This window comes from Sander vitreus, chromosome 1 (assembly GCF_031162955.1).
Source record: "Sander vitreus isolate 19-12246 chromosome 1, sanVit1, whole genome shotgun sequence".
Classification (NCBI taxonomy): domain Eukaryota; kingdom Metazoa; phylum Chordata; class Actinopteri; order Perciformes; family Percidae; genus Sander; species Sander vitreus.
Genome location: NC_135855.1, coordinates 37,072,444 through 37,096,389, shown reverse-complemented (window position 1 = coordinate 37,096,389; position 23,946 = coordinate 37,072,444). Strand labels below are relative to the sequence as shown.

At 43.8% G+C, this 23,946-nt stretch overlaps 1 protein-coding gene across 1 annotated transcript in view; it reads right to left on the bottom strand.

Annotated features, from left to right (window-relative positions):
• The window catches only part of otog (otogelin), an 86,340-nt gene that overhangs the window by 13,039 nt on the left and 49,355 nt on the right, over positions 1-23,946 (bottom strand). The window contains exons 28-45 of the mRNA XM_078258779.1: positions 23,679-23,798; positions 23,163-23,279; positions 22,351-22,507; positions 22,067-22,093; positions 20,958-21,134; positions 12,413-12,691; positions 10,395-10,512; positions 9,758-9,837; positions 6,552-9,373; positions 5,633-5,810; positions 5,218-5,369; positions 5,029-5,118; positions 4,728-4,914; positions 3,240-3,460; positions 2,701-2,839; positions 1,990-2,178; positions 1,392-1,601; positions 1,174-1,278 (exon numbers count right to left, since the gene is read on the bottom strand). Coding sequence (XP_078114905.1) covers positions 1,174-1,278; positions 1,392-1,601; positions 1,990-2,178; positions 2,701-2,839; positions 3,240-3,460; positions 4,728-4,914; positions 5,029-5,118; positions 5,218-5,369; positions 5,633-5,810; positions 6,552-9,373; positions 9,758-9,837; positions 10,395-10,512; positions 12,413-12,691; positions 20,958-21,134; positions 22,067-22,093; positions 22,351-22,507; positions 23,163-23,279; positions 23,679-23,798 — 5,368 coding nt within the window. The remainder of the gene's footprint in view (positions 1-1,173; positions 1,279-1,391; positions 1,602-1,989; positions 2,179-2,700; positions 2,840-3,239; positions 3,461-4,727; positions 4,915-5,028; positions 5,119-5,217; positions 5,370-5,632; positions 5,811-6,551; positions 9,374-9,757; positions 9,838-10,394; positions 10,513-12,412; positions 12,692-20,957; positions 21,135-22,066; positions 22,094-22,350; positions 22,508-23,162; positions 23,280-23,678; positions 23,799-23,946) is intronic.

Here is a 23,946-nt window from a genome sequence, read left to right as displayed (position 1 = left end):
CTTCCTCCCCTCTCGTCTTAGTCCCTCCCGCCTGAGATGTGAGTGGAGGAGGCGAGGAAGAGACATGAGACGAAAGGAAAGAGAAGTCGAGGCAACATGCATTTAACAAAATGAAACATCCTTGCTTCGGAGCTGTCATTTTAAAGCGACATCAATTAAATGACGTGTGAAACAGCTGTTGGTTTGCATATTCCAGCTGTGTGCCATGCCTCTTTTATATGTCACACATGTCGAAAAGGTCTTCCGCAAAGGATACACCTGTGCATGCTCGCTTATAGCTCCTCTGGTAAGCCTTCTCTCTCCTTGAGATGAATTTTAGGAATTGAGACATCCTTTAAGATGGCGCGCTAAGATTGATTTCGTTGGTCACAGGCAGGAGGACGGAGGACAGAGGAGACGAGGAGGCACAGAATAGAGAGAGGAGAAGAGCCCAGTGACTTCCTGGAGTCTTGTTGTCACCGTGAGGCAACCAGCTGAGACTTCAGGAAGTCACTGCTCCCTGCGAACAAATAGTAAAGCACATAACCTCCCATAAAACCAAAATGTTTCATTTTTACACTTACGTGGAGGTACGTTTTAAACACATTAGGGGCCCTATCTTGCACCCCGCGCAGCGCAAGAAGCAGAAGTGTCTTTGCTAGTTTAAGACCGACGCAGTTGTCAATTTCCCGTCCAGCGCCCGCGTCGTTTAAATAGCAAATGCACCTGCGCCCATCTGTGCGCCCATGGGTGTGCTGGTCTTACAGGGAGGTGTGTTCAGATGCATTCTTGGCGTATTAGTATCTTGAGGCAGCGGAAAGTGATCGCGCCATTGACCAAAAACACCTATGAATTAAAGAAGACACTAAGTACAACCCTTTTGAACCATGCGCCTGGAGCACGGACCCTTTTGTGTGGATTTAATTAAAATAGGGCCCTAGATGTGTTATTTAGTGAGCTTTAGAGGTGCTGGTAGACACATTTTTGCTTTCGGTACAGTTACTACTGAAGCTGTGTATTCATGAAAGGCACTAGTCACTGTGACAGTGGGTAAACTCCAACTGGTGGAAAAAAAAGACACAAAATATCTTTGTTGGTATCACAGTTGGTTGGTAACACAGTGCATCCCTTATACAATAAAGAGAAGCCATAACTCTATTGATCAGAGTTTATTGATCAGAGAAGAAAACTCACCGCACACAAAGTCCGGACAGCAGGATTCCTGTCTGTAGTACGACACCAGCTTCTCCCCGTATTTACACTCAGGAGGGAGCAGGTCACACAGGCTCTGGTTACACACTGCACACAATAAAACAAAGAGTGAAACATGTAATGAGCCTCAGATATGCTGTTCTCTGGTACATTTTAAACTAAAGAGCGCGTAGCAGGCTAAGGAACCCCCGCGGCCTCACCGCAGACTTTCTGCGGGCAGCAGCTGGTGTCGTCGGCCAGACTGATGATCACCTCCCCTGCTCGATGGCACGCCGGCACCGCCATGCTGGAGCAGTTGTACTCCACGGGAACGATGGTGTCGTTGTCGCAGCGGTACATGCAGCAGGCGTCTTTCGAGGCTTTCCACACATCGCCGTGTGCGCGAGGAACGCCGGAGCTGTCAGTGCAGGCTGCAGACACACACACACACACACACACACACACACACACACACACACACACACACAAACAGCCGTGTTTCTAGTTCTGACGGTGCTGAGGCAGACTTTAAGCACTGATTATCTAGAACATTATCAACAGTTATTTTATAATTACGTCAATACTTTTGTGATTCTGCAACAAGAAGTTTAGGGTTTTGTAGTTTCAAGAACCTACTATTCAACTACTTTGCACTTTTGTGTTAGAAAAAAAATGAAAAGCATCAATCAAAAAGATTAAAGACAGATAATTTGGAGATGTATTTTTTAGGTTCTAACAATCTAATGCCATCAATATCTAATGTTGTTGTCTCCAGTTCAAGACCTCCTGCTCTTTTGTACGGACAGGTAAACTTCTTACCACACTTCTCAGGTGAGATGCAGAGGGCGGAGTACGGTCGGTGGAGGAGCGTTCCCTCGGGGCACACGCAGCCCTCAGTCAGGCCTGAACACTGGTCCGGGTCCGAGTCAAAGTCGTTGTTGGGGCAGGACTGAGACGTGCATGCCGGCAGACAGGCCTGATACCGCAGACTGTCACCACACACAAAGGCTGCAGGAAGAGACACAAACGTCAAATGTCAGTGCCTCAAACACATCACTTTACTTTAGATAAGTCTCCACAGCATAAGTCTGGCAATGTGAGACTACTTTACTTTAAAAGATAATGGTGGAATGAATAGTTCTGAATTGTGCTGAGTGGAATCTAGAAAATGGACTCACCAATGCACACCATCACGTTTTGTTACATTTCAAGAACTACACACTGCCTTAAAGACTCTGCATAACTGACAAAACTGATTGCCTGTGTGGGTGACAGGCGATCAGTTTCGTTGTTCTGGCTGATTCAACTTCTGCTCAGTTTCAAGGTGGTTGATGAACTTCATGTCTACTAATTACAATGATACCATGTACAAAGTCTGTCCCAACAGATGCAAGAAACCTAACAGGTGTGTGACAGATATTTAACCAGAGTTGCAGTATTTTAAAGCTCTGTACACAGAAGAGTATCCCTCCTGCTCAAAGAGCAGCTGCGAGTGCTGATTAATGTTTTAACGGCAGACAGCAATCTTACGGCAGTAATCTGGACTCCTCCACTCAATGCAGATGTTGAATTTGTGGCAAGAAGCCGCGTAGGCAGCCAGCGCCACACACTGGTTGTTGACGTACTCTGCATCTCGTACCCAAACCTCACAGAAGGTGCTTGGCGGGACCTGGAAACAAAGAAACAATCAAATAAATTATTTTAAAAGCTACTGATTTTTATTATTATCATACTGTATGTTAAGCTAGAAGTTATATTGATGTTTACATCATTAGCTCTTCTTCACCAATAAGTCATAATTATACCATTTAACATGATCTCATTAATACACATCATTGACCTATTTGTCAAACATGTCTTTAACTCAAGAGAAGTGAGAGCAATAATGGTAGAAAAGTGCTGATGAATTAAATACATAAGTAGGATTTTGAGGAACTGGTTAATATTGATTTAGACATTTGTTATCTTTTTTAATCCTGCCAAGAAATACAACTTTGATAGCAGCCTTTCAAAGGTTTCAGACATTAAAAACACTGGCTCCTGTGTAAGGAGAGGATGGGTTAACGTACGAAGGCGTGGCAGGGGGAGAAGGCGGGGTTCTGCAGCATGAGCAGGCAGACGGAGCAGTCGCTGGTGGAGCAGTTGAGCTCGCGGCGGCGGCTGTGGCTGACGTAGCTGGTGGTGTTGGGAACCTGCCAGCTGTCGATGAAAATAGCCGGATCCTCGCCCGCGCCCACCGTGGTGCCGTCGGCCAGAGTCAGGTCGTTTGTTGGGTCTCCATCACAGAAACCTGAGGTGGGTGGTGAGAGGCGGATCACAAAAACACTACATTTACTACAGCCATGATATACTGTATGAATCCCTCAATGTGACAAATGGATCCCGGGCAAGCTGGCAGTGTCACCTGGTCACATGGTGCAACACAGGGTGTATCTTGACACCAGGGAGCACCAATGTCGTGCTCATGGTGCTCCCTGGTGTCCATATTCCAGGTTTCGCTCATCTTAACAACATCATTTGTAAATAAAATTACACTTTTTCTCCATCCCAAAGAGGTAACATTTATCTTTCAGGACAAAATTACAATTTACAACAATTTTTTTGCTTCCCTGATACCTGAACTTTTGTTTCGGCCGATACCGAGTACTGATCTGATACTAGTGTGTCATACATTATATTATGTTTTAAAAGGTGTATACTACTGTCCCTGTATGGATGTGATATGATTTCTATCATTGTTGTTCGGCCTGGCTCAGGTTAAACCTTTTGTGAAACCTGAACAAACACAAACGATGACCACCGTAGAACTTTCTTTCATTATAAAGTTTGATAGTGAGTCATAACGGAAAAAGAACATAAATAAACTACTTTAACGTAGATTTTCTTCGGGGCTAAATTACGTGGTATCGGATTGGTGTATAGACTCCAGTACTTTTACGATACCAGCATTTTAGGCAGAATCGGAGGCTTTTCCGATACTGGTATCGGTTTCGAAACATCTCTAATTTTTAGTGACTTTTTTCTGTGTGATCACTCTATTAAGATAAAACTGTGTGGAATACAAGCAAGACAGGTGTTTTAAAAGGAACTATTACAATGTAACTTGTGCGTGGCGTACGACTTCTGGGATTGCTCCGGTGCCGCAGGAAATTCCCCCGGATGCGTGTCTTTTTTCCATTTTCTTCCGCTTTCTTTGTGTTGGAATTTTAAACTCCGGTGGATTTATGAAGACTATGGTTAACTGCTCCTCAGATCTCTGCAGGGTAAATCCAGACAGCTAGCTAGACTATCTGTCCAATCTGAGTTTTCGGTTTCCGGACTAAAACAACTTTTGAACGTACACATGTTCCACCAAAACAAGTTCCTTGCCGAGGCTATTTTGCAGAGGCACGGTGCGGAGCTTAGCGCCGCCCATGACAATTGTGATTGGTTTAAAGAAATGCCAATAAACCAGAACATGTTTTTCTCCCATCCCTGAATGCTACGTGGACTAGCCAGACCCTCCTCCACAGCGTCTGGTGGATGGTCTGGCAAAGCGAGACTAAGACTACCCTTACCACAGAGGCCCATGGTGTGAAGCTTGTTGTGGGAGCTGCCAGTGTCGATCACCATCATGCCAGTGCTGTGGTACCACTGTAGCTTGAGACCAGCCGGGCTGCGGATCAGGTACATGTTGCCTGTGTCGTAGATCTCAAAGCCAAACTTTTTGAATCGAGGCTTAGCGTACCGCGAGTTGACGTAAAGCTGAAAGAGTGCATGTTGCATCAGACAGATTTTATCAGTTAGAAAGCTTTAATATGCCAATGTGACAGTTACAATACAAAGTAAAAATCAGGATAAGAAGAGAGTGCTTCTAACCCTCCTCTGCAGCCTGTTGATGATGATTTGGTTGGATTTGTGCGTGATGTTGAGCGCCACCAAACACAGATTGGTGAAATTCCAGAGCAGCTTTGAAAAGAAAATCAGGTTAAAAAAAATGAATGACAAATCAAAAGTCAGTGACTTCTGTTCCAATCACTCGACCAGCTGAGTGTGATATTGACTTACCGGTGACTCTGAGTCGGCGGGACACTCCTGAACCAGGACACTGACAGTCTCATTGGGCAGCTGGGTCACTATGTATGAGGCAGCCTTGTAGATGGCAACGCTGTTCCCATCGAATGTGATCACATTCAGATCCGGAAACATCGAGCAGCGACCTGGAACACACAGGTGAGATGACAATGAAAGCTGAAAGCAGCTAAAAAAAAATAATAATTATCTGCCGCAGCCGTACATCTTAAGAAAATATCCCTGGTCTGGAGAAATGTAAAAACAACATCAACAATTAGTCCAGTCAAATTTAAAAATGCAAAGCTATGGGCTGAGTCTGAAACTGCAAGTGTGTTTTCTTTGATTTTAATTGACACAAGATTATAAATTCAGAAATTGAACATAGTGTCATTTTTAAGTTTTTCCTCACATGGACAGTCCCACTTTGGGCAGCACTTGTCTCCATTGACCAGGATGGCAAAGCCAAGCAGGCCGCAGTTCGGACGGTCAGAGGTGAATTGGCAGCTCTGAGATTTGTTGAACAAGACGAGCTGGTTGTTGACGCAAATGTACTTTGTGCATTCATCCACGATCTCTGCATACGGAGGCTGGACAAAAAAAAAAATGAAAACCCAGAAGTCACACAACAGAAAATAAAACAGAGAGATGTTTGTAAGCAGGAAAGAAAACTAATATTTAGTGTGTCATAGAGACTAACACTCAACTCAAAATTTACCTAATCTCTATGTCAAATGTTGAGGTTCATTTCAGACCTTATCTGAGAGCATATCTGTGATATAATATTATAATTTCTTTCTGGTGCTTTTGACAGTATACCATGGCCTTCTTCAGTGATTGAAACTTCTTCACACTATCATTACAAGACCTAAGTACCGAATTGTGATTACATGCGTTGCCCTCCCAATATACGACCACGTGAGACCGAAGTGTCCATTCAGTGGACCATGAATATGGTTGAAAGCTACGAAAAAACTAGTAAGTGAACCATAGGTTTAGAATATTTGAACACAGATTAACTGTATGTTTTGCAAAATGCACATATTACTTCTGTAAAATATAAATAAACATGTCTGCTGCTCTAGAGCAGAAGAAACACTAAAAGAACTTTAAGCTTGAAGCTGAAGTCGGTGCTCTTATTTTGAAATTTAGCTTTCCAAATGTTCCTGTAGGGCTTTTTTTTGGTACAAATGTAAATATAAATGGGTCAGGTTTGACAATAAAGTGATGGAAATCATATATAAATTACAAATAAATCCATGATAGAAGTTGTCTTGTTACTAATTAAGAATTATGTGAGTGAAATGAAAAGGTATAATAACTGGACCTACAGTGCACATCCTTGTAGATGATACAGCCAAGGATGTTGTGCCCTCTGTGTGTCTGGTCGTTTCCAGTGGTGTGTAAGGCAACGCCGGTGCACGAGGCGTCGTTGGACCTGGACTGGTGCGATCGACTCTGTCCTGCTCAGTTTGGACCGAGGTGGCTGCTGGGAGTGAGGTCGGCGTGGGAACACCAGGCGTCTGGGTGGAGATCAGGTGTGTGTCAGGTGGAGGTGTCACTGGTTGGGACGTGGATGGTGACACTTCACTCTCTTTGGTTGTCAGGGTTTTTTCAGATGTGGCTGACTCTCTGGCGGTTGTCGTGGGGACGGCTGAAGATACCTTGACTGCTGTTAAAGTAGGAATGGGTGCTGGAGCGGTTACGGTGGTCCGGCCGGTAACTGCTGCGCTTGTGTCGACGCGTTCAGTCGTGCTCGCTGTGGTGAACGACTCGGCGGACGTTGCGACAGTTGTAGGCGGCACTCCTGACGTTGGTGTCATGCCAGGGCTCGGTGTGACAGTCGGTGGGCCGAGAGTGGTTGATCTGGAGATTACTGTTGGGGTCCTTGTTGCCACGGTAACCCTTGCAGTGACCGGCCCGACGGTTGAGCTCTCAGTCGACGTGATTCTGGGGGTAACTCTTGTTGTGACCGGAACTCTGGGCGTCGTTCTGACGGTGGTCGTCCGTGCGACGGTTGTAGTTGTTGTAGCAGGTGTAGCTCTTGCGGTGGACACCAGCCGGGTGGTGACTTTCTCCTGGACAGCCGTTGGCCTCGGAGCTGCGGTGGAAGCAGTTGTGTGCAGCGGAGACCCAGACGGAGGCGGCGTGGTCGTAGCTCTCGTCGACACCTCCACTCTGCCAGTCACCGGATGTGTCGTCTCTGTAATGGGCTGCAGGATGACGGGTCTGAGCGTGGTGGTGACAACACCCGGTGGAGCTCTTGTAGGGATGGTGGTGAGAAGTGTCTCGGGAAAACCAGGTGCAGGTGGAGGCGGGGGTGTAGTCGGTCTCCTGGTTGTGGTGGTGACAATTTCTGCAGTTGAGATTTCAGGAGACGTTGTGGTTTTGGCTGTGGTGGCTGTGGCAGCAGCCGATGTCGCAGAGGTGACAATCGGCTTTGACGTTACGGGAAGGCGAGGCACTTCGGTAGTTTTCGTAGAAGTGACATCGTGGATGACAGTTTCAGAAGTGAGCCCTGCTGTAGTCTTCACTGTGGGGCTGTGGACCAGAGTGGAGGAGGTCTCCCAATGCCATGGCTCTGAGGTATGCACGGTCGACGCAGGATGGGTGGAGCTCTCTGTTTTCGGTAAACGTGGCACAGCGGTGGTTTCTGTAGGAAACACTGGTGTCACAGTTGCTTTCGTTGTGACAGGAGGACCTGTGGACATGGTGGACATTCCTGGAACATCCGGAGGTCCTGAAGTTGTGGTCTGAGTGGTTTTCTCCGCCGTTGGGATGGCGGCAGACCAGGAGGTTCTCTCGGCATAGGGTGTGGATTTGGACAAAGGAGAAGTTGTGGTGTCTGTAATCTTCGGAGATGGAGGTGCAGCCGTTGTTGTGGTTGCTACATGTATTTCAGACACACTGGATTCAAGTATGGTCACTTTCTTTGTTGTTGTTTTCCACTCCAGTCCAGCTGAGGTAGGAGCAGACGGTGCGCGTGTAGTAGGTGCAACATGGATCAGGGTTGACGTTGGTAACTCAGGAACGGTTGTTGTAGAAGTCTTCAGTTCAGTGGGAGTGGTGTGCAGAATTGTCTCTGTGGTAGCCGGCGGCGATGTTGTCTCTGGACTTATGTACGGTGTTGTTTTACTGGTGATTAAAGGTGCAACTGGTGTGACTGATTCTGTGGTTTTAGCTGAAGTGACTGTAGGCAAAGACGCGGCTCCTGTTTCCACAGGAGCTGAGATCGGGAGAGGCGGGGAGGTTGTGGAGGCTGTGCTTGGTAAACCGGGAAGGATGGGTGTAGTTGTCGTTGGGGGACGTCGCTCCACTGTTACAGGCGTTGTGCTGGTGTCTGTGTATGCAGTGGTAGCTGTGCTGGTTACAGTAGTCCTATCTGTAACTGTAGCCCTCTCGGAGATTGGAGCAAGACTTGGACTAGAAGTGGTTACAATCGGAGTAACTGCTGCCGAATGTGTTGTAGCCTCTGTGGTCTCTTTGGTTGTTTGCGCGACAACAAGAGGAGGGGTTGTTATGGTGGTTGGCCCTTCGACAGGGCTTGTGGTCGGTGCTGCAGTTGGAGATGGCTGCAGGGTGGTGGCAGTGGTGGTGAAGAGCGGCTGCGGGAAGTGGGTGGGCTCGGTGGAAGAGGTGAGCCAGAACAGAGACGTGACGGCGAAGGGAGCACTGCTCTGCCCGGACGTGCTGGGGCCAAAAGAGCCGGTGGTGGAGCTCACCGCTCTGGTCGTCCATGCTGTTGTACCTGCTACAGTGGTGGTGGACGACGCTTCAGTCACACTGACAGTGGACAGCGGCTCCTCCACCTCTGGCCTGACAGCAGGGGGCTCTGTTGGAGGAGATGGGGGTCCTGCTGTTCTGGAAAGTTCAGCCGCTGCGGAAGGAGAGACAGGGACTGGGCGGGTCGGCTGGTCAGGGGCGAGCGGCGCCTCGAATGAGGACGTCTGTGTGCTCACGGCAGGAGTAGTGGGGGTGATTTTAGCAGTAGGGCCAGTGTGTGGAGGGGCTGAGGATGCCGTGGTGGTGATGGAGGTCTGGAGGGGTGTGGTGGAGACAGCAGTGCTTTCGGTGGTTGCAGAAGTGACAGCTGCAGAGGTCAGCTGAGCAGTGGAGGGTGTCACAGGCTGCACAGCAACTGGGATCTTAATGCCTGAATCCAAACAATAAAAAGTGTGTTAGAGAAGCGCAGAGCTCGACAGAGACAGTTTATGAGACGGCTTAGACACACAGACAGCTTCCTTTGGGTCTTATTTCATGGGGGATTAGGTATATATGTTATTAATGTTGTGCTTTGTACACTGGAAAATGTGAAAGTCAGTCACTAGTGACAATTGTTGGTCTCTAGTTCACTGGTATTCAGTACACCTCCCCCACCTCTTTCTGTACTATATGGCATGTATTGTATGCCTTTCTGTAAAGCCAATTACCCTCGGGGGACACAAATAAAATTGAAGTTAAGGCATCCCGGTTCCACTAAGAAAACAGTTTAATATCTGAAGCAAAACCCCACTGAAAGAAATCAGAGTATACTCACAGTCTTCAACAAAGACACACCGACGGGTGACCTCATCAAGGACCATGTGTGGGGGGCAGACAGGAAGGCAGCCCTCCACTCTGCACAGAGAGCAACACACAGACATGAATAAAAACCCGTCCGCTGTACAATAAACGTCAATTTTATAAACCGGTTATAAAACACATTGGTTGTGACTGAATCACAGTTAGGCTGGATTTAAACGCAGGTCTTAATCATCTCAAACATCACCTCCACATCTTTTCAATGCAGGCATGATGACTCGAAGAGAAAATCTAAAAAATGAAGATGTGTTCGTAGTTTTGCCGACCGGATACGGCAAAAGTTTAATCTATCAACTGGTGTTGCTCTGGTTGGCTATGAGTGCAGAGGGAATTTGAAAGACAACCGTTTATCCCGCCCCTCGGATTGAGCCCTGCCAATGGTGAGTTCCCAGGCTTGTCAGGCTAACATCCTCCCTGCACTTAAAATAAATAAATAAACATATTTGAAGACCTACTTGGTTAAAGAAGCTCCATAAAATCAGATTGTGGATGACATCAGACATTTATTTGAAGGTCTGTACAGACGTAATCTATGTCTACAAACTGCTGTATGATTTGTCTTGAGAGTAATTGAAAAGGTCAAAAGGTCTCACTGTGGGACAGTGACGCAGGCATCAGCTGACGGGTCGCTGCAGGTCTTGAAGCAGGGGATGACGCAGGAATCGTACCGCCACTGACAACGTGGACCGGGCGGGGCATCCGAGCTGGGGCCTGATGAAAAACACACAACACTCGATGCTTTTACTTCAAGCTCCCAAGACTGTTAAGGCCAGCTCCGGTATCCCTGTCATCTTAAAGAAACAGTATTAACCTATTGAACCCTGAACGTCCACATTTGCAGTAGCTTTAAAGCTTTAAACATTATGATACCACATCTTCTTGTTGAAGCACTCAAAGTTGTATCATGATCACTTTCGTGTTTCAATGGTTGCACCATTTCATAAAATGGAAAGGTTGTGTATCAATTTACACGCAACATATTTGGCATTTTTGGAAACTTGGGAACTTGAAATTGATTGAAATTTGAAATAAAGTGTGTAATAATGAAACCACTGGTGGTTGCAGCAGTGTCAAAAGTGTCAAAAAAAGGTGTATTTTTTAAACTGCTTATACAGTACTTAGACAAAGTAAAAATAATTCTGATGTTACCTCAATATGCAGGAAAACCTACATAGGAAAAGTATATCAGGTTACTAATCTAGACTGCTTAAAGGGACCCTTAAATGTTTTCACAGACCAGTAATGTGATGAAGTTAGAAAGCCATTAGTGTGCATCTGAAGGCAGCACTTGTTATGCATTCACTGCCGTCAGCAGGAAATCCAATCTGCTATTGGCTCCCAGGCTTTTTCCATTAACTAACACAAATGCTGCTGTATTTTTAGCATGAGTGATTAGCCTGGCTGCTTTGACCCCTGACAGCCAGCTGAACCCTGAGCAAAGCTTCTTGAATCCTCACTGAGGCTTAAAAATATAACTAGAACCTCGGCATCGGGACAACATGCCTTTTACGGTCCGTGTTTCCAACTCTTGTCAGGTCAAAATCCAAATATACCATAAAAAAGTTAATAAGGAAGCACATCGACATTAAAACACTGGCTACGTGTTCTCATAGTTATGACCAGGGGCGGGTCTACAGGGGGGGGGGGCCCGGGGTGACACCCGCCCCCCCAATCCATTGGACTAGAGTGGTGTAAATCTGACAAATTTGATTTCCAATGGATCAGAGTCTGTCACTCTGCTGCCTGTTCTGACAATCACTGCCTTTCCATTTGGTAAATGGATATATACTTTAAACACGCATTGTGTAACTGTGTACTTTGCGAACTGTGAAATGTTGAGGCCAGTTTAGAAGTAGAAAAATACTGACCTCACTGTACTTGCTGCTGTAAGAAATAAATGTGCATTGCACTTTATTTATGTTCTGTTACCTATTCTCTGAAAACTGTGTACAGCAAGATTTTCTTTGTTGAAGTTTGAGGCAAGTTTATTGTAAGTGTATTTCACTTTATTTGTATGCGGTTCCGTGAAAAAAATCTTCCCAGCCCTTGTCACATGACCAATTAATGTTTCCATGAGGACTATCCAAATTTGTTGCATTAAGAGCCCATGGAAAATGTGTATTGTATTTGGATACACAATTTGTTGAAAATAAAAACAAGTGAAATTAATAATGAATGTGATGCGTTTTATCTAAATGACATTGTGCTGTTCTATCCTATCCAATATTTCCTATATTTCTAAGCAGATTTTCTATGCTGTATTCTGATAAACTCACCTGGGCCTCCCCTGACTGATTATGAGTTCCCCCGTTTCACCACACCTAAAGAATCCTGCAATTGCCCCTGGTTATGACTTCTGTAAATTATAATAATAACTTATTGCAATGAGCGCGCCAGAAAGCTAATTTGAGAAATGTAGGTGGAACTCTGAAATCCAAACAATCTGGTTGGAGCCTCTGTTTTTCTTTCCTATATACATGTATATTTCCCTGTATATTTTAGTTCCTGGAGGCAGCACAATCATTTGTTGATATAATGTGGTGTTTTCAGTGTGACCGCAGCCTCAGTAACCGTGACTTTCAGTGAGCGCTGTGCGTGTTGTGTTGCTGACCCGTCAGTCTGAACAGCGTGGCCTTGCGGAAGCTGTCGATGTGTCTGTACTTGAGCAGGTGGAGGCGGGCCAGCGTGGCGTGCAGGAAGAAGCCGGGCTTTGCGTGGGACTCCAGCGAGTCGTAGCCGGGGATCCAGGTGTTCCTGTGGAGGACGAAGGTGGCTCCGTCCCAGAATGCCTCGCTCTCCTCCCACTTGGCCAGCCTCACCTGGCCGCTCAGGCTCGCGTGCAGAAAGTAGTTTGGACGCTCGGCCGCCTCGAAGGAAACCCGCGATGTGTCTGTGGAGATGGAAACAAAATGATTCGTCAGTACACCGGGAACCAGGGGAGAGTACAGAAGGCAGATATGGACACACAGGAAACACAAGCATCATCTGCATAATGTAATACATGTGAACATATAATGAATGGACTGCACTGATACAGCGCTGTTTAACCTGAGAGTTTTACAATCAGTGTATTGTTTTAGGACACTCCAACATGGACAGGGGGAGCTTTTGTTGTACAGCAACTCCTGAAAAACAAAAACCCTCTTCAGCTGCTAAACGCTCCACCGTGTCAGCCTGCTAGGAGCTGCTTTGGAACGCTCTGCCTCGTCCAATACGCTCTACCGTCTCTGTGCACTCTTTTCAAAACCAGTTGAAGACCTACTTTTTTAAACAGGCTTTTGGTTGACCTTTCTGCACTTTATTTATTTAAACTTAGCACAAAAAGTAAGGAAATTTGACCTCAACCCCATTGAACACTTGTGGGATCAGCTTGGACAACACAACCACGTTGGTTGACTTGCGACAAATGCTGGTTGAAGAATGGGATGCCGTCCAACAGCAGTGTGTGCCCAGGCTGGTGACCAGCATGAGGAGGAGGTGCCAGGCTGTGTATGGTTCTTCCACACGCTACTGAGGATCCTGTTTGTGAAATTAATAAATTGTTAAATTGCCAATATGTCTTGTTTCTTCAATCATCCAATCCACCAAACACCAAACGAGTCAATGGCAGAATAAGCTGTTTGGCATTGGCAGAGAAGATTTGGCAAATTTTTCATGGACGCAACCCACATACTCAGCGCTGCTGCTCATCCCACAAATGCATGTTCCTTACAAATGGGTACCGAAACCCGGTTCCACTATGGAACCGGTTCCTACGCAAACAGTAGTATTCGGACCGGATTAGAACGCAAATTTCGGTTCCGACTGAAATATTTTCCTTCTGTCGCTCCGGTCAGCGGCAGACTCTTTTTTTCTTTCTCCCTTTTCTGCCGAGTGGCGTACGTGCCTGCTCGCGGTGTGAAGCGTGTGTCCGCGCTATTCTCGGACATGCACTCTACAATCACTGCTGATAGACGGCTTTTTGTACACGCTCCGAAACGGACATAAAAATATCACACTTTCTCTGTTGTCTACTGTTGGCTAGCTACCGTAAATGTAGGCTACTTTTAAAATGGCGTATTTTCCCTCTGGGCTCACCAAAACGGATGTAAAAGCATATTAACCATTCACTGACTGCACGTGATCGCTAGTAAACATGTTACACTTGCTCTGACGACCCTGTAGCCTGGTGGTGGGGGAGGCGGGACAGCATCCCCAAATTGTCTGCCCTTTCAAACTCATACCTGTGTGTTCAGGCCTCTTGGACACCATCTGAGAGAGTTTTCTCCTGTGCAGGACATGCCGTAAGTCAGGAGAGGTGTAGTATCTTGCCAGAGAAGGCAAATATGGTCATTTTTCTGCAAAAGAACTGCTAAAGTTTGAAGCTGGTTGGCATACCAACTCAACATTTTTTGTTATTGTTACTTGTTAATAGTGTAACTGTTATTTGTTAAATTATTGTAATTATGTGTTAGGTGACTTAGGTTTACTTATTATATATTTAAGTACTTTAAAGCATTAATATATTGTTACATTTAAATAATTTTCAATTTAAAAAGCCTTTCTTTTATGTCATTTTTCACTTTTTCAAGAATCGGTTTAGGAATCGGAATTGTTTTAAAAGTACCGGTTCGGCATCGGAATCGTAAAAATCCAAACGATACCCAACCCTAATAAGATTTATTGCCAAAAAACATTGTTACCACAGAGAAATAATCTACCAAACACAAATGTCCTTACTTTTTGTGCCAACTTTATTGTATGTATAACTTTGTGATTTAAATTGTGCACTGTTTTAATATGTATTTTGTTTTATGTAAAGCACTTGATTTTTTGTATCTGTGAATAGCTCTATATAAATACATTTCACTTACCTAGTCTCTAACTGTGTTAGACTCTAACAGTAAAGTCAAATTGTGAGCCATAAAAACCCAAACAATGAGTTGCAAGAAGCCAAAAAGCTATTATATTGTTTTTTTCCACTATTACAATAAGAATATTGATTAGTGCAGCTTTATGATAGCTTTTCCACCTCATTTATTTCAACGATTCCCTCCAAAAATCCTCCCTGTGTCTTGTCACCAACCATTTACAAGGGCAGCTGGATTAATGATTAGATAATCACCTGCATGAATGTAATACAATCAATTTGGTTAAACTCTTTAGTAAGAAAACCATACTGGAATAATGACCTACAAGGCCTGAAAAACATCTAACTGGGGAAACTCTTCTTCTCTGATTGAAAGGGGCTTAGAATTCAGGGACTGAATTCATTTTGTCCAAAAAAAATAAAAGCAAAACTTGGCTTGCTGACCGGCCTGTAGCTCAGGTTGCCATATTATCATTTGGCAATCTGATTTCAGAGCCCTTCTGCCACTAGAAGTCAAAGGAAGTCCATCTTCTCCCTCAGTGTTTTCACTGACGCGCTCAAATCATCCAAAACACTGTCAAGCGCAGAGGAAACAGTGGAAGAGGAGAATGCTGACTGGATGGATTTCAGTCTCTCTGAAAGTTTCAGATTCTGAGCTGAAGGAGGACAGACAGCGGTTGGATGTTTGATATCTACACCAGCATACTATAAAGCTGTTTTTAATACTTATTGTTAGTTTGGATGTGTATTGCAAAAAGGGTAATAAGACATCAAGCTGTAGCTTCAGCCAACACATTTTTCATTTTTCAGACAGCAGAAATCTCTAAGGTGTGTTTTTGTGTTGTCTTGTTTTCAACTGTGGTATTTGAGTATCCATCTATCTCCATCCATCTTCGTCCGCTGATCCGGAGTCGGGTCGCGGGGGGCTGCAGCTCCAGCATTGCACCCTAAACTTCCCTGTCCCAAGCCACATTAGCCAACTCTGACTGGGGGATCCTGAGGCGTTCCCAGGCCAGGGTGGAGATATAATCCCTCCGACTAGTCCTGGGTCTTCCCCGAGGCCTCCTCCCAGCTAGACTTGCCTGGAACACCTCCCTAGGGAGGCGCCCAGGGGGCATCCTTACCAGACGCCCAAACCACCTCAACTGGCTCCTTTCGACGCAAAGGAGCAGCGGCTCTACTCCGAGCTCCTCACAGATAACTGAGCTTCTCCAGGGTTTTTCCTGACTCAGAATCTGCCTTTGGGGGGTGACTATGCACGACAGTAAGCATGATCTGTTTGCGTACAGTAAAAGCAGTAAGTCTGTGTTACCTTATTTGACAGAAATCTATGCATTTGCCTGGTATTTCTGACAGTTTGATAAACAAAAATGCCTATTATGCTTGAGTAAATGAAACCCAAATTAACAAAACTGCTTTAAAAAATAAAATAAATATTTAAATACTAGCATTAAAATCATAGGGATAGTCAGACTCTGGACGGTAAAACTGGACGGTAAAACTGAGATAAGCTGTCCTATTTAAGTTTATGTTCTTCTTGTCCAACAGTTGTTTGGTAAACTGCTATTAAACACATACAGAGAGGAGCTGAACTGCTACTTTTTCTCTTAATTCTTATAATTTCGGCACTGGTGATTTTCCTTTGGTGCTGGCTAAAACGCCAAAAATTCCTCTATGCAGGAAAAAACCTGTTCTCACCCTATCTCTAAGGGAGACGCCAGCCACTATACTGAGAAAACCCACTTCGGTTGCTTGTACCCGGGATCTCATTCTTTTGGTCATGACCGTAGATGAAGGTTGGAACGAAAATTGACCGATCGATTGAGAGCTTTGCCTTCCGGCTCAGCTCTCTTTTTCGTCACAGTCGTTGCCTCTTTTTACAGTGTCAATTTTAAGTAATTTCTATATTAACAAAGAATCAAATGTTTTGTGAAAAGGTTGTTAAGGAAAAACTCAGGAGCAGCACAACTCATTTCACATACGTGAAGAAGGTTCGGGAGACCTTGATGAATTACACAGAAGCATTTAATGAACACTCAATTGAGGAGACAATTAGGCAAGCAGTACAGTTTCAACACGATGTGTTATTGTGCAGTGGCGTCCCAACTCTCTGAGCCCCAACTATCAAGTGTGTGATATCTCAAGATATCCATGGCGCCAAAGAAAAGATGGTCACCTTGAGCATAGTTCTGGGATGCATGAGAAACTATGTCACCTTGTTACTAGGGGGAGGTACGGTTCATGAAAAAACATCCGAACTGCTCGGTCCGCTTGTCTCGGTTCGGTGTGTGTGCCGCACGGTTCGATGCATGCGCAATGTAGCCTCGTGCCCGTCAGGTGCCCGTATGTGACCTCAGACAGTGTGTTTCCCTTTCGCGCGAAAGAAGAGGTGTGGACAAGTTACCAACAAAACGTACAGCTAAAGACCGTGCAAAACATTTCAGACCGTCCTGCCAACCTGTATACATTTTAACATCAATGTGCTGTAACGTTTTTTTCACTCTAAATTCGCTGAAGCGGCTGCAGTTTAGATCCTGTCGGGTCTCTGCAGCGGGCGGGGCTGCTCATTTCTCCCCGCGACTGACGCGCGCACACACACACAAACACACACACACGGTGGATGCAGGAAAAAACGGAGATGAGACGTATACAGGAGGACCTGACAGCTACGCTCGTTATTGTAAGTGCAATGATAAGTCCAATAAGTACTTTATCAAACTGTATGACTGTGTGTCCCAGCCCAGGCCAGGATAGGAAATTAACTGACAATGTAAACTGTTTTTATGTTTAACGTATTCTGACTTATTCAAAAGACGGAGCTTTAAGAGTTCCTCTCTTTTTCTTTTAAAGGATACATTTTTGTAAGAGCTACACTGAAGTTGGCAGTTTGATAAACGCAAGTTATTTCAATTGATATTCTGTAATATTTCAATCTTCATGTGCTAAAAAGGCACATAAGTTCCTGTAGATGGCAATACACATTCTCCTCTTTTTGCCAAATAAATGAAAAGCATGTTGAAATCATCAATGTCTTCCCTCTTGCTGTATCAAAATCTCAGCTAGCTTTCCTCAGAGATGGTCCCAATAATGTGCTTAAAGTCAAGTCAAATTCAGTTTGTGCATGATTACATGATATAACTATATAATTATTTAATAATGTATCCTACATTGTGGATAATTAAGCTATATATCATATGCTGAAGTATATTTCTGGAGTGTTAAAGATTAAAAGAAAAAATAACAAGAACCGTACAGAACCGAAAACCGTGACCCTAAAACCGTGATACGAACCGAACCGTGGGTTTTGTGAACCGTGCCACCCCTACTTGTTACGCTGCTTCCACTGACCTCCAAAAGGAGATGGTCCTGAAACAAAACATTTTACCATGCAGCTGTCTACATAGGCTCCCTGATTAAGACAGGGAGGCAAGGACAGAACAGGTTTGGATATCAGAGACTGGATGAATACTCTCGTCCCCTGCCCTGTGACCTATGATGATCTGATGTCTAAGCTTTCCTTTTAGTCTCATCATACCACTACATGGTGTTTCTGGAAATTCCACCACAGTGTCACTCGTAGTGACAAACCAAGAGAGAATTATAAACAGACTTTTAAACTGGACGACACGGTTCACATCCTGTCCCATGGGCTGAATCTCAGGTCTCTTATTTGATTGCTCCTTGCTCCTCGGTTGAACCGGAAGTTGTTCTGGCCCTCCGACTTGAAGGCCGTCTCATCAGAAAACATTCATATGAGTTGTATGTGTGAACATTGTCATTAAAGGGTAAGTACCGTTTTTTTTCAACCCTATTTTAATAATTATTATTTTAATTTTAATTATGTTTTTGTGTCTAAGTGACTGATGGGAACAACAATCTTTGACATTGGTCCAGTATTAAGCAAGATCGCCGCAGTCGGCAGCGGCGAAACAAGCTACAATGTAAGTTAATAGGACAATTTTCCAGCTTGTAAAGTGGTCACACAGGCTCAGATTAATATTCTAAGTGTCTGACAACATAATGGAAATGATTTCTAAGGAGGTCAACCTGTCTGTTAAAGAGTAAGATCTTTTTTTTAAACATAAAAACATCCGCGAAATTGCATTCGCTAAACCCACCAGACTCCATGTAAATATACAGTAATTTTAGCATCATAAAATACACACATTAAAAGTTGACAGAAACTAAATAAAACTATGAAGAGCCGTTTGGGGTCATCTTTCCACTTTTCCAACCATTACAACTCTAGTTTTGGTTGAAATAAACACATAGTTTACTGATTTACATGTAAAAATATGTTGGCTCTACACACGCTAAAAGTATATATTTTTTAAGCTTTTTTAAATGGAGTGTGGTGGGTTTAACGCTAGCGACTTCAGAGCTGTTTCTGGTTAAACAGAAAGGTCCTAAAGAGGTTTTAAAGGTCAATCTCTGAAGGAATCCTTTCCATAATGTTGTCAGACACTTAGAATATTAATCTGAGCCTGTCAGCGACAAAACAAGCACTTTTGTGAAGGTAAATATAAGCTGGACAATTGCCCTATTAACTTACATTGTAGCTTGTTTCGCCGCTGCCGCGACCTTGCTTAATACTGGACCAATGTCAAAGATTGTCGTTCCCATCAGTCACTTAGACACAAAAACAGAGGAAAATAGAGTCCAGGTTGAAAAAAACGGTAGTTACCCTTTAAGATAAAAGGTTGGGTCTTGTGGTTAAATAGCGTCTTCCTGCTAATTTCTCACAGCCCAGCAGAAAAACAGTCCAGTTGTCTTGTGTGTCTTTCATTCAGCAGCACTCTGTATTCTGCTGACAGGAAAACATATCGCTGTGGTATCTACACACCGATCGACTTTCCCAAACCCCACTACAGAAGTTCCCTTTCATGCACTGATACTGCATCTACTGTATCCTCCATTAGTAACGCAGACACTTCTTTTTTGTTCTATGGTGACACAAAATGAGTGTAAAATAAAACTATAAAGCCTCTCAAATAGCTACAGGGTTCCCACAGTCACTCAGACACAAAATTCGAGGGTATTTCCCCGATTTTCAAGGTCTTGTTCGAGGAAATTCCTGCACACTGCTCTTAAGTTAAGTAGGAATGTTCAACTATCAGTTACATCTAGTATTTCTGTCCATGTCAACTTCTACAAAAGCAAGATATCGCTCCTTTCTGATGCATATGGTTATGAAATATTTGTCATCTGCTGAATTTTCCTCAAAAACTAAAATGTTAGGGGGTAAAACAACACACGGATCAGTGTTGCCTCAGTGTTTTTTACTCCTGAGTCTTGTCAAGTTAGGAAATGCTGATGAAATCCTCTTTTTAGACGCTTGCTATGGCAACACACAATAAATCTCCATGACCACAACACCAGGAGGTGTTCAGATACATAAGTAAATCCAGGGTCTGTTGTGTATTTAAGAAAACAATATTTTTTAAGAAAAGTAATTATGAAACTTTGAAGGTTTTTTTTTCTTCATTCTCACATAGATATCTATGACTTCTGAAAAAAACAAATCCAAAACTGAAGGAGAAGGCAGCAGAGAAAGACGGAGAGTGTGGCACAGAATATGATATGAATAGGAATATATCAAGGGTTAAAGGTCTTTGGGAAAAACATGTCCGTGCTTGTACCTTCAGTAGACTGGACTACTGTAACGATGTCTTTACAGGTCTCCCTAAAGAATCGATCAGACAGCTGCAGCTGATTCAGACCGCTGCTGCTCGAGTCCTCACTAAGACCAAGAAAGTGGATCACATCACTCCAGTTCTAAAGTCTTTACTCTGGTTTCCTGTCCCTCCAAGAATTGATTTCAAAAAGACTCCTGGTTTATAAAGCACTGAATGGTTCAGGGCCAAAATACATTTCTGATCTTCTGCTGCACTATGAACAAGGTCGTCTGGATCAGGTCTGCTTTCTGTCCCCAAAGTCAGAACTAAACATAGAGTTGCAGCGTTCAGTTTTTATGCTCCACATATTCAGAACAAACTCCCAGAAAACTGCAGGTCGGCTGCAAGTCTCCGTTCTTTTAAATCAAGGCTAAATACTTTTCTGTTTGACGCTGCCTTTACTCAAATCAAAGTAATTGTTGATTTCTTACACTGCATTGTATTGTATACCTGTCTTATTCTATTTTAGCTTGTTTTGTTTTTCTATTCTCCTTCTTAATTGCTTTTAATTGTTCTTTTAATGTTTTATGTAAAGCACTCTGAATTGCCTTGTTGCTGAAATGTGCTACAGAAATAAAACTTGCCTTGCCTAAATGACGTCGAACCCTGCAGTCTGAATAGAAGTCACTCACCGTGTGGTCGGGCTCTGCTGAGGCCCGGCGTCATCATGAACTGCGAGAGGACTCCAGGGGGGGCGGCGAAGCTGAGGTTGCCCCACTGCAGGAACACAGAGCCACTGGAGCTGCTGGCTGCCAACAGCGTCGCCCGATCCCTGAAGGTGATCAGCCTGAAGGGACCTTTACCCAGAACTGCCGACAGGAGGCCATGTCAGTGCAGCAGGGATTATCGTTATAGAGCATTCAGGCAGTTTTATCTCATATATTCAACAGATCCTGTATACTGCACTGTACTGTACTTAGCAGCGACACATTTTGCAAACTATACTACTCGCATTTGAATTTTCCGGATGGCTTTTTCCATCAGTTCCAGGCAGCCACTGGTGTCACCATATAAAAATCAAGAGTTACACCATTGTGATTGGGTAATGTCGTGCATTACCCACGTCGTGACGTTTAAAATCAACCAGTGTCTGATGGAGCGGAAGCAAAGATACATCCAGTTAAGTAGCTCAAACTTGCATAAAACAGTAGTATGTTTGTTTCTTCTCACTTATGGTGAAACGGTGCACATGAGCAAGTGACCAAATGCCCACTTCCTCCAGTAGCCACGACTGAAGGTGGACACAATCCTGTTTAACCTTTGACAAAAACACTATCATAGATTGTATGGCTTTAAAGGTGTGTTGCGTTATATGCATTGTATTCACCTTTGCTGTACTTTGGGAGAAGCCAAAGACAAATTTTAGTCAATGAAGTCAATCGATCTCATCTAATCTATTCTAACAGCACCAGAGGCACTACAAGAGCTTCTGTAACATTACACACTAACACATACAGTGAATGACAAAAGTCTATTGATTGATCAAGTCTGACTGACTAAAAAACTCACAATTTGGAGCCATAAAAGTCTGAAAGGCTGTCATGAAACTCAAAATAAATCATTGTACAATTTCCTCTGACACCCCATCTCTGTATCACGCTCAGCTCAGCCCAAGAACAACTTCTTATATTTCTGTGTGGAAAGTGCTTCAGTCAGTAAGCAAAGGTGTGTGTGCGTGTGTGTGTGTGTGTGTGTGTGTGAGATGTATATAGCTCATAGGTCAGTGCAGAGATTTTCATACCTTTGTTGTAGAATTCACAATCGTACGCTGCAAGATAAAGGCACAGAGAAGCACAGAGACAGTTACAATCAACACTATTAACAATAGTAATAGAAGTTACAAAGTGCTTCATAATCAAGAGAAAAAAGTACCACTTTTTAATAAGGCATAAAGTACTTTTTAGAAAGTATGCTTAAACTGTGACTAATGAATGTATTAATGGTTCATTATTACAAGAAGGAGAAGATCTGTATGAACTCTTGAAACAGATTTTCAGGTGTTTGGCTCGCTGCGTTCAGACTCACGGCACAGAGACGGGGAGCGCCAGTCCACAGGAACGCCCTGGTGGCAGCAGCGCTGGGCGTATGCCGCCACGCTGGTGCAGAAACACTCACAGTCGCCTCCACGACTGCAGGCACACGTGTCTGCCAGGCAGTTCATGTAGAACCAGGTAACGTCCACCTGATCACGGAGAACAACAAACACCGAAATGTGCCAAAAATGAAACTGACGATTTAGTTTAAAAAAATTCTTCCCAAACCCTCACGTATGGGTCAGACTTATAACTATAACTAGTTTACATCAAAATACGGTATTATATAGATTCTTAGGACAACGATACAATATTTACTGATATCACAAAGTCTGCCACAATATGATTTTGATTTGATTCAATTCAAGGGCCTGCGACCGATACGAGACGCTAACATAAGCCCATTTAACACAATCAGTTACATTTATATATATTTACAAAAAGCAACTAAAATATGATTTGATAAGTTCATTACTGATCTCTTCCAGACATTTAAATTAAAAACAAACTACTCTTTTTAATAAAAAGAATAAATATAAAGTGATTTCAAAATAAAGGCGCATCTTCAAGATGACGATACGTATTGATAGTTTCACTTTGTTTGGGGACTGAAACAATATGTCGATCCGGATCGATGTATCGTTACACCCCCACTCACGACGTACTGAGCTCGAGAAAAATTGTTTCTCAAGTTATACCCCACCTAACTTTTATTTAATTATCCATTTAAATAAATTGTACACCTAACAATCCTCCTAAGTGTACTCCAAAGAGATGGAGGGCTGTTGTTGTACTGTTACTCACCACCGGGTGGCAGGCCTGGAAAACCTCACTGAGCAGGATGCCACACTGCCGCTTTGCAAAAGGCTCTCTGAGTGGACTGAGGCTGCAGGGGTGTCTGATATCTGGACTGTTCACACACTGAACACACACACACACACACACACACACACACACACACACACACACACACACACACACACACACACACAGTGATGCTCAATTACAACTTTTTCTTAGAGGTTAAGTAGTCAAGTCTGAAAGTCTTGTTTACTGTAATTTGTCGGTTGAGGAAGTTTAGATGATGAATATAATCCGTTGTGAATAAATATTAATGTGATGAGAATCTTTGTATCTGATTTACGAAAAACAACGGTGATTATAACACATATATTGTTAATCACATTAACCATATCACATCATTCAAGTGTTGGAAGCGGATACAGAATAAGAATTTCTTTTTTTTCTGACATTAAAGCTACCGTACTCAGTTGTAACACTGAACAAGCTTGATGATAATGCAGGCGACGTTTCTCTCACCTCTGCTGCAGTCCAGCTGTTTCCAAACTCCTGTGGAGTCGGGGAGTCGATGTTGTCGGGTGTCCGCATCTCGTTCACAGTCTTCATGTCGAAGTTCCCGCACAGCCCACTTAGCTTCCCCTGAACACATCACCAGCATCCCTCTTTCATCGGATCTTTTTTATACATTAATATTCAATTTATATCATCATGTCCTGAATCCAATATCCCCTTAAAAGGTTCCATAGGGTCAGAGTTTACCAAACAAAGTGAATCTCCCTGTCTGTTT